The 10,718-nt window shown below is 48.3% G+C and overlaps 1 protein-coding gene across 2 annotated transcripts in view; it reads right to left on the bottom strand.

The window, feature by feature from the left end:
• Positions 1-1,129: 1,129 nt before the first annotated feature.
• Positions 1,130-10,718, bottom strand: part of SIK2 (salt inducible kinase 2) — a gene marked incomplete at both ends in the record, with an annotated part of 92,712 nt that continues 83,123 nt past the window's right edge. For both annotated transcript variants that reach the window (XM_084248951.1, XM_084248952.1), the window contains 6 exons: positions 1,130-1,754; positions 2,481-2,572; positions 3,309-3,419; positions 4,145-4,308; positions 4,454-4,738; positions 5,193-5,421. In XM_084248951.1, the coding sequence (XP_084105077.1) occupies positions 1,130-1,754; positions 2,481-2,572; positions 3,309-3,419; positions 4,145-4,308; positions 4,454-4,738; positions 5,193-5,421 (1,506 nt within the window). The remainder of the gene's footprint in view (positions 1,755-2,480; positions 2,573-3,308; positions 3,420-4,144; positions 4,309-4,453; positions 4,739-5,192; positions 5,422-10,718) is intronic.

Here is a 10,718-nt window from a genome sequence, read left to right as displayed (position 1 = left end):
ACATTTCACTGCAAGTCAAAACTTCAAGGAAATTAAGAATGCGACTCCCACATGGTGGAAAACAAACTCCGAAGTGACTTTGGATCTAGCATTGACATACATGGGCAACTTGGTGTCTACAGAGAAGAAAGAATTAAAGCATGATCGGGGGGAAGGCACAGCACTACCACGTCACATGGGAGAGAAAAGTTCATTTTCCTTGCCCTTAAAATTTCTAAGCCCTATAGGAAACTGTCCAAATATACAAAGCTGAAGAAACTACTAGCAACATAGAGTGTAAAGTCAAAGTAGTTATTACATTTAAAAAGAGACACTAGGTCCTCCAGAGACCGACTGTCCCAAACCAGAAGTCTCCACAGAAGGCTGCAGGAAGAGCCTGTCTTCCCTGGCTCGGGGCTGCTGCTCGCGACCGTCTCTCCCCAGTCTCCACTGTGGTCGGTGCGTGTCCTGTCGGTTGATTCTACGGGCGACATCTCCGGAGCCCCAAGTGCACGGACACCGTGGCCCAGGGCGCCGCCCAGAGAGACGTGTCGTACGCTGCCAGTCTCGGGGGTCAGTACCAGCTGTCGTTAGTGGCCCCCGAAACGCAGCTCACACGCCACTGCTTTCCAGTGGTCTTGGGGACAGCCTGCACCAGCAGCTTAGAACTTTAGATTTAATGACTAAGTACAACTTTCCTTTATCTCCTGTGCATCGAATTTCATTATGGGATTCTTGATTTGCCTTAAAGTAACGCGTCGTTGCTTGGTTTCGGTGGAAGATGTATTGCCTTTTTTTTGCCCATACAGAATGGCACGTGAAGTTTCCTCTCTCACCAAGGTTCCCCTCAGCATGGGTTGGTGCAGTTCTCGTAAAACCCAGTCCGGAAATCTTCTGATAAACACATTTGTCGGTGCCTCCCACAAGAGCATGATCCATTTGACCTAAGTGCGTGACCTTCAGCCTAAAACTACATTCCAGCACTTGCCACGGACGACTGTGGGGGGCCCTCTGATTCCAGCTGGGCGACTCGCCTTATCCCCCGTTAGTGCGAGGGCAGGAGGAAAACAAGCTTCAAATGGAAAAGGGTGGAATAAAAATAGAAACACACTCTTCCTTCACCTGACCTGCCTCACCGTCCGGGTGGAGGTTAATTCACCAGGACGTAGCCGCTGTGCTGCGGGTCCACAGCCTCCAGCATCTCACAATCGAAGAGTCCAGGGAACTCGGACAGGGCGAGGGGGTCGTAGCCGGAGGGGGCCTCCTGCAGTCCTGAGCTCCGGGGACAGTCGGGCGCCGCCATGCCGCTCTGCTGGGCCCCCTCCATGGGGTACTGACAGGGAGTGGAATAGTCTGGCTCGGGAGGGGCAGCACCGGGCAGCTCACAAGTCTGGTAGGGGAACTGCAGGGGCGCGGGGGCCGCGCCCGAGGGCTGTGGCGGCGGCGGGGGTGGTGGCGGCGGCGGGGGCTGCTGCAGGTGGGCGGGCAGTGGCGGAGGGGCCCGGGCGCCCGGCGAGGAGGGCAGGGGCTGCAGCTGCATCTCCTGGTACTGGCGGAGGAAAGGGCTGAACTGCATCTGCTCCGAAGCGGGCTCCAGGACGGGGCCGAGGGACGGGGTCAGACCGAACGGCGGTGGCTGCTGTGCTGTCGGGGGCGTCTCCTGGGGGGGCAGCTGCTGGCTCTGCTGTGGGTACGAGCTCTCTGCTATCTGCATCTGATTAAAGTATGCCTGCAGCTGAGACTGTTTCTGGAGGAAGAGTCGCTTCTGTTGGAGTCTAAATTGGCAACACCAAAAGAAAGAATTTTAAATCTTCTTGACTGATGGCGATTTTAATGGAAATCCAGTATCAGTCATTAGCTTCGGTCCTCCTACTTCTCTTTTCCCCGTGGCAGGAAAAAAAAGTGGGGTAGGAACCCATCGTGTCTGCTTTCTTAAACCCAATCTTTTTTTTTTTTCTCCCCAATTCTGACTGATCCCTCAGTGTTCAAGTGAACACAGATTCATTTTTCTCTAAGACTCGGTTTTCCTGCCCATGAGGCGAGAGGCTGATTTGCCAGCTAGAGGGTTCGAAGGGGGGGTAACACCTTGGCCTCGAGGGTGTCTGTCGGTGGATGGATTAGGGTAATTCCACCTTGGCCAAGCTGCTTCTGCCAGTGAGGCCGGGGGACACCAATGACTGCAGGGGAGGATGAGGCCTCTCTGCAGCACACCCCACTTAAACTGCATTAGGTCCCAGATTCTGAAAGCTTAGGTCTCTTCATAACCCCCAGGGGAAACGCTAGAAGAAAAGGAAAACAGAGCACATTTTAGGGCTGTTTTTCCCTGACAGGCCCATGGTCCACAGACATTGGAATATCCAAATCGACGCTGTCTTGAAGACTGGCTCATACATCAAACCTAGTTTCCTCGGAGAGGCAAACACCCGGAAAGGACAACACACCCGGCATTCTTACGTCTTCACAAGGGAAAATGACTTCCTTGGCCAAAGACTGTCTCTCACCTGTGCTCCTGCAGCTGCTGTTCAAGGCTCCGTGGTGGTTCTTTACAATAAAGCTGACAGGTGTTCGGGGCTTTTGACAGGAGGCTGGGCTTCTGCAAGGAAGAGCAAACAAACAGCACAAGCGTGACCATGTGGTAACTAACTATGTGCTGTCATCGAAGGCGCCGTCCCCAGGCTGTACTCGGCCTGGAGGATCAAGTCAAGTGTGTCCTCCAGCACCCCCAGGGGAAGGGAAGGCTGACTGCACTGGGGAGACCCCGCCACAGCCTGGGAGGCAGGCCCGGTCAGCAGGCCTGGGCCGTCTCAGCTCTGGCCTACTTCAGTTCTCCTCCCCTGAAAGTCCTCCGGGCGTGTGAGGTTATGGAGATGAAACACAACAAGACAAGCGGAGTCAGATGAGGAGAGTAAGGGCCGCAATACCTGCTGAATGAACCAATGACTCACTCTTTATGGGATCCATGTTCTATCTTTTTAAAGATTTTCAGGCCCCAATGCAGAGAGCAGATATGAAAATTCTGCAGACTTGAGATTTCCATTGCACACATTATTAAGAGGCAGAACACTAGAAGCAGCCAGGTTTCCCTTTCCTACCACTCAGCCTCAGTGGTGGTGTCCTTTCCTGAGGGCTGAGGACAAATCCTTGGCCACTGCCAGCACAGCGCAGTAGACTAAGTTTGAACATGTCTCTGGAAACTACACGTGCAGAGTCAAACCTCCCTGCCTATAAGCAATCTACCCTTCCAAGAGAGTAAGCAGAACAGGTTTCTGCAGTGCTGAGGCAGCTGCTGGACAATGAAGTGAGCGGGCGCAACAGGGCGGGGATCCCACCTGGAGTCTGTGCTGCAGGTACTGGGCTTCCAGGCTCTGCCGCTGGGAGAGCTGCGGGTGCACGCTGCTCGGGAGAGCAGAGACGCTCTTCTGCTGCTGAGAGACTTCCTCCTAAGGACAGAGAGGGGGTGAAAACATTTTCAGTTCTCCATGTGGGGAAAAAGTTTCAATTCTTAGTTTAAGCACCTTGGCAAAAATCCAAGAGGAACTCCAACTCTGGAAGACACAATACACTCACAGCTCTTTACATAAGTAGCAGGCTGAGAGTTAAGCGGAAAGTTCACACATGCATTATCAGTGGGAAACAATTGGTATGGGAGCAAAGACTCTTGTCATTAGGAGGCCTCGATACCCCTAGGCACTGAAAATAGGCTCAAAATAAAATATATCAGGTAACCAGCAATATTTTTTTTGGTATTTTTTAGCATAAATATTCCACTTGAAATATTTAATGATGTGACAGCGCATAAAGGTAGTGGTGACAAGCTTCTCATTTGAGTTCTAGTCTATCGTCTTCATTTTTATGTGTGTGCACTGGGAGAGAGGGTTCAAGAGATATTATGAGGTAATTCACATAAAATCTGCCCCAGGGCCCAAACACACCTTGAGCATGTCTAGGCCTTCAAGAGGTGCTGGTCACCTGGGGCCATCATGGACAGGGTAACCGCCTGCGGCAGGAAGTGCCGACTAGGAAAGCTCTCAGAACATGGGCTTTCCACAAGAACCTGTTTGCTCCAGGACCACAGGTAACACCTCCTAATGAAATGAGTCATCTTCAGGACACATTCACATCTCATATTCATGAAGCCTTCGTGGGAAGGGCCCAGAGCACACACCTGAGGGCAACTGCTGGCGAGGTCCTGGAGCTGAGGAGCAGCTGAGGCCATGTTAGGGTCGGCCTCTGGTCCTATTTGTTCATACAACAGCTGCACTTTGTTCAGCTCTAGGATTCCTTTGGTTCTTGCCAGATTCTGAAGATGCTGTCTAAATGCTACAATGCCTGAAAGAGAATTCAAAAAGCAAAGAATTTAAATAAAGCAGAAGACCCTTCAGTGACCACAGGTGTGAAACCAACATGGCCACCAACCCTTTCACATCCTGCAGGACATGAGGCTTAAAAGCCATAAGAGAGAGCAGGGAGTCACCTTGGGTGAGGGAGGTATCTGACGCGCGGCGGCCTTCTCGGAAGCTCACAGGTGACCTGTTGTGGGCCTCCCGCTTCTGGGCGCTCAGAGCCTGCATGGCTGGGTTGGCAGGTCTCAGGCTTATGAAGGGAGATGTCATGCGGGGTGAGGGCTGATTGGCCAGCATGATGTCCTTGAGGGAAGGGTTGTCCTCCAGAAAGTTCAGGTCCCTTTGAACAGACCCCATATCATACTCAGAGTCAACACTGTCAAGTGAGGGGTTGTCACTCATGGAGAAAACTTTCCCTTTAAGAGAAAACAAAGCAGATTAGACCAACAGCAAAACGCATCTTCTTTGAACATTCCATATTGAGTCTTCACAGCTACAGTGTCCTTCATCTCCAACCACACATCCTTTCAGAGCCTTTTCACATGTCAACTTAATCAACTAGGAATTTTACTGGGAAAAATACTCTAGAACCTGTACCCATGGATCTCTGCTACTCCTAAAAGCCAGAGGCCCTGGGGAGTCACACGGCACTCAGGTGAATCCTGGGAGTTAGGGGAGCCAATTTAGAGGCACTGCAGTTTAATCTTTGCCGCTGTGCAGCAGGACTAGTCCTACATTCTGCCCAGTGTGGTCCCTAAAAGAACAAGACAGATTGTTGCAGGCACTGCTTGGCGTCATCACCACGTCTTGGAGATGGGAGTGTGAGCCGATGCCAGGAAGACTTAACCTGGCGCTTTCCCGATGTCATACCTGAACCGGGCAGCACGACCAGCTGGTTGGTCACTTCTGACAGCGTGTGCCGGCGCTGCCCACTGCGTGTGGACTGGAAGGCGTCAAAGGCCTGACTGGGGTCTTCCTCAGCCTCTCCTTCTGTCTCCAAGCCTTCATCGATGGAGGTCTCCATCATGTTGCTGGGCAGTGACTGGCATCCTTTCCTTGCCAGGACAGGAGGCACTGGGTCCAGCAGACAGCCGTTGACCTAAATTCCAAGTGATATGGAAATGATCAGGGCATGCTGTGGTGAGATGGTAGGCAATTCCACAAAGGAAAAAAAGATAACAGTGTGGCAAGTTAGAAATTAAGTAAAATATTAAAAATGTGTATTTGCTAAAGATAATTTGTAGATTAGAAGTTAAGGCGAGTCAACGGCAGCACTTGAGACAGAAGCCTATTATGAACCCACCTGGCACTGCCTCCCCGGTTTCTCTGAGTCATCATTATTTCAATAAACCATTATTTAAGTGGTTTCTAGATGAACAGGGTAGAGTAGGTTCAGGCCTATAAGCCACTACTATTTTTTAAATAAGGGAAACATAAAGGGCTGGGAGATTTAAAAAAAAACAACAACAAACCATGGCTTGTAGCTAAGAAAAAAAGAATAGGCAAGAGCATTCTTCTGATTTTCTATCACAAAACATACTGGAAGGTTCTAGACATACTTTTATGGTGATAATTGAAGTACCTGCCCATTTGATTCAGTCTTTAATTGGTTCTATGTGCCTGAGGAATGGAAAAAAGAATTCTTTAAAGACAGGCTGATACCACAAAAAGGATTTGGAAAAAAAAAAATCAAATGGCAAACAGCCAAAGGCTTCCATTATAGAATAACAAATGACTCACAGGCCCCAAATTCCAGCAGAGGTTAATGAGCACCAGCGCACTGAAATCTCTCTCTCCTCCAGCAACACACACTCTCCGTGGTCCCTGCTGCAGGATGAGTACAGAGCAGCTCCAGGGCCAGGACCCGGCCCTTCTTGGCAGTTGCCAAGCAAACCACCGAGTGGCAGGCAGAAACAGCAGACAAAGGGGAGTTGTGGCTGCGAGTTTGTCTGACAGGTAAAAGCCCCAATGAGGAGGCAATTATTTACCTCATTACCTTAACTATTCCCCCGTGGAAATCAACCCGTTTTCTCCTATGAATTAGCTGCTCAGGAACAGCCAGTCAGGAGACGCTCAGTACTTTCACCTGGAGGACGCTGGGTAGAGCTATTGTTTCCTTTGGAAGCAGGAGCAGCTCATGTATGTGAGAGGTGACGTGGGTCAGCCCTGTGCCAGACACAGGAAACTTTCCTCTTATGGCAACCAAGCAGAAGGCACAGCAGGCCCTTTATTTGGAGAGGGAGACTTGGGTGACTCAGACCTTTGTTTGCCTGGGGGAGGGGACAGTTATTCCCCAAAACTGTTGCGGGTGGAGAGAGCTGTGGCATTGCTTGGATCAGGTGGCTCATGCCTTCGGGAGGTTTACAGTGAAGAGTGGTCACTTTAAAGGAAGAGCAGCAAATGCTGTCTTCCCAGGCAAGGCCCGAAGGCACCAAGGCTTTCCCCAAGGCACCAGGAAACAACTCTTCAGTCTGCACTCCAGGCTCCACAAGGTCCTTTCTCAGTGTATTCATACCTTCAGTGTCCTTAACTAAAACTGATAACATGTCTTTAGGTTAGCCAAGGATGATTTAGAAATGAATAAAGAAAGCAACAGAGAAAAGACTGTTGTTAAGTAATTATCTGCTAAGCATCTTTATACCTATGGCCTATGGAGAAATCTCATCAGATTTCTTGCAATATAGCCTCCAGCAGGTTCTCGTTTTTTTTTTTTCCTTAACAGAAAAGAGTCACCTTTTCCTGAATACTTAAAAAAATCTTAGTAGCCTCAAATTTACATTTTTTTCTCAAATTGTCTGCTCATAAATGTACTCCCTTATCCAGAGTACAAGAGGAATTATGTCCTTTAAATTATGTCTTTTAAATTATTTAAAAAATGTTGGCTGATTTCAGTTTCATCCTAGAACAGGCAGAAAACAATGATCTGGCTTTTAAGATGATGTTCGGATGATTAAATCAGAAAGCGCTGTGTGGGCTGCTCATCGTTAATAGGTGTGAACAGCCTTCAGCAATAAGTCCATTTCCTGAAACAGGTGCTAACCATGCCACCCTTGCCAACTTACTACCCTGGGACTTGATATAACAAGGGTCTAAATTCAGCACTAGGATTTTTAAAAAAAAAATTTTTTTTAATAGAGGCATGTTTTATTTATTTATTCATTTATTTGTTTGTTTTTGTTTATACATGCACTGGGTACAGTCAGAAGTACGGGAGGGTGAGAGAATTCACCAGAGCCAGAGCGGGGAGCAGAGCAGGCAGAAGGACCGAAGCACACTGCTGAGGGGAGCAGCGGGTGGCAGGAGAGGTCTGCGCGCCATGTGGGACCCTCCTCCGGTGGCCGGGGAGCAGCCGGGGATCGAACCGGGGCCGCAGAGGCCGCGGGCAGCTTCGCAACCCAGTGCTCAACCGCTGCGCCACCAGGGAGGCCCTCAGCACTAGGATTTTGTGAGCAAAATACTGGGCTGATCTTAGATCTTACCTAGATTGCTAGAATTAAGATCTTTTGCTCTTTGCTCTAGGAAATAATCTAGGCTAAATGTAAATTACAGGACTTAAAAGCAGCAACAGCGAAACACATTGTTTTTGTCTTTCCTTAAAGCTCAATCATTTCTAATAAGAGACCACGAATGTGCAGGGCTCTAACAGGTAAAAACCCCCAAATCTACCACAGATACAGATTCTAGCACGGGAGGCTGGCAGATTGCTATACAGAGCCACCCCCAAATTCATACATGGAAACCCTAATCCCAAGGGTGGCTGTATTTACAGATGGGGCCATATGGAAGTGCAGTTAAATGATGCCATAGGGTGGGGTCCTGATCCCATTGGACTAGTGTCCTGATAAAAAGATATACCAGGAAGCTCTCTCTCAAGGAGGGCACAGAGGAAAGACCACGGAGGACACAGGGAGAGGCTGGCCCTCTACCAGGCAGGGAGAGAGTCCTCCCCAGAAGCCTAACTGCTCAGAACTTTGATCTTGGACTTTTAAGCCTCCAGAACCTTGAGAAAATGTATTTTGTTTAATTTGTATCCTAAGTGTCCACAAGTTTGCTATATATTTGAAGAGGTGCTCCATCTCTTCAACCTCAGCTCCAACCTCAGCACCATCACTCACTAGCACATGTCACCCACCTGTATTATTTAATCCAAGAAAACATGTCAAAGTAATGTCATGATGGACAAATTAATGTATTATCTATCCCTCTCTGGATTTTCCATGCATTGATTGGTTTTATTTTTCCCAATTACAAATTAAAAATTCAAATTCAGGAGTGTAGTATTTCCTTTTCTAAACTCTACTAAAGAGTTTGCCACATGTACATCCTTTCCAGACCCTCTCTTACTACCTTTCCAGACCCTCTCTTACAGTAAGAAGTTAATAAAATGTAAGCGGACACGGGACACCTCTACCACGCTCCCATTTTCAGTTTAGCCTCACAGTTCCCTTCTGCTATCCAGCAATGAAGGTGGTAGCTTGGAAAATCTTTTTTATTACCGCTCATAAAATGTTCAAAGTGACTGAACTGTGTGTGTGTGTCTGTGTGTGTATAAAAAATTCATTATTCCCAAGGAAAAGGAAACCCTCAAAAGAGAAAGACTGATCTGCAAGCTCAGTCACTGGCCCCAAATGGTCGACACCCCTTGGGGTGTCGGTTTCTGCTCAAGTAGGGTGACTGTCTCAAAGAGGTCACCCTATTTTTTGAAGGGACCCCAAAGCAAACTTTGCATGCAGACTCCCTGACAGATTTTACTGACTGGTGTAAGCAGTGGAGAGCTTCTGGGAGAAAAGGAGAGGTGACATCTCTGGGGCGCATGCTACCTGCCACTGAGTAGAAATGAATGAGCCGCACACGCAGCCATGACACGTCTTCTAGAGACAAGTGGGTGTTATGTAAATGCATATGACGCTACATGAGCAACAAAGGAACTTTGTTGTTTATTTTGCGGCTAGTTTTGTGTGTGTGCATTTATTTATGGGTCCCCACAGAAAGAGGCACTAGGGACAGAAGAGGGATAGGCGTTTTTGCTGACATAACTGAAATAGTCCACAAATAAGACTGGCGGTATCTAGGGCCTGGCTGGATGCCGGGGTGGCACTGCCAGTGTGGGTGGCCGGGTCCAGCGTGGCACTGCTCCTCCTACAAATGCAAATACACCATCTAGCTACTGTCTGTATCTTTCACAAAATCATTCATTTCCTGTCTGTTTCCTAGTTACGGTAACAATCACAAGCTTTAAAAATAGCTTGCCCTATATAATACAGCAGACAGTGCCCAATCTGTGTTTTGGGCCTGATGCCCTCACAGACAAGTTTTTAGCAGACTGCATTTTAATTTTTTGAAGGGAATTAGATCTTAAAAGTAAATGAATTATGTTGTCCCAATTTGTGTCTAGATTTCTGGGTGAGGATGTAGTAGCAGTTTATATGGTTGCTGAACATGCTGGTAGCAGAGAAAACAGACCACCCACGGGAGGTGACCTGTCCTCAGGGGCATGGACACTAACCCCTCATGGCCAGCAACTCAACACCTGCTAGGGGCAGCCTGGCATCCAGCGGCCTCAACCATGGTCTAGCTAAACTCATAATTTAACTTTTGATGGGCTCTACTTTTACCTCCCTGGTTCTGATAGTGTCATTCTCCCTCCAGTCATCTGTTTCAAAATACTGTCATCACTGTGAACTTCACTCAGGATGCTAATACGCTACCCATTCTGCCTGCACCATATTATTTGATCACAGGAACTCTCCTAGCTCAGGCCCTCACAGACGCATGCTGTACCTTCAACTTCTTGCCTCGGTCCTAGCCCATGCAGCTATGCGCTCTTCCAGGCTAGTTTCTGACTCACGAGGTATATGGTAGCGCTTCCTGGATCAAAGATATTCCATTATTTCTTCCAACCTCAGAGCAGAACATTAGGAAAAATCTCTGGATGATACTGAAAGACATTCCAAGGTTGGGAGTCCTAGTGTCGAGAAAAATTCTAAATTCCTCGGCTTGCCATTCAAAGCTAACCCATTTGTGTTTCTTTTGTACAATTCTTCCTCCTGCCCCTGTTCCACAGACACACTGAGCTGCTGCTCCAACTTAGACTGGACCCAAGTCTTCCTGAGGCTCGCTGGGGCTCAGCTGTCCCTATTTCAATAATGTTTTGGCCTGGTTTCCTGCCACCTCACTCTGCCTACCTCCCAATTCCCAGCTCTCACTTTCCTGCTTGAATGGGTTAAAAGCAACTGCCATCTTCCAGCCTGGGAGCATGTGATTTATAGGTCTTTAAGCTATTTTACTGATGTCTTCAGCCCCTGGTACATTGTCTGTAGTTACTAGGTACCATCTCTTCTGCTCGACTGTAAACTTAGAGCAGAATTCATACCTAATTTATCTCTGTTATTACCT

This window comes from Talpa europaea, assembly GCF_964194135.1.
Source record: "Talpa europaea genome assembly, chromosome: 12".
Lineage (NCBI taxonomy): Eukaryota > Metazoa > Chordata > Mammalia > Eulipotyphla > Talpidae > Talpa > Talpa europaea.
Note: the sequence above shows the minus strand (reverse complement) of the source record. Positions and strands in the feature narration are given on the sequence as shown.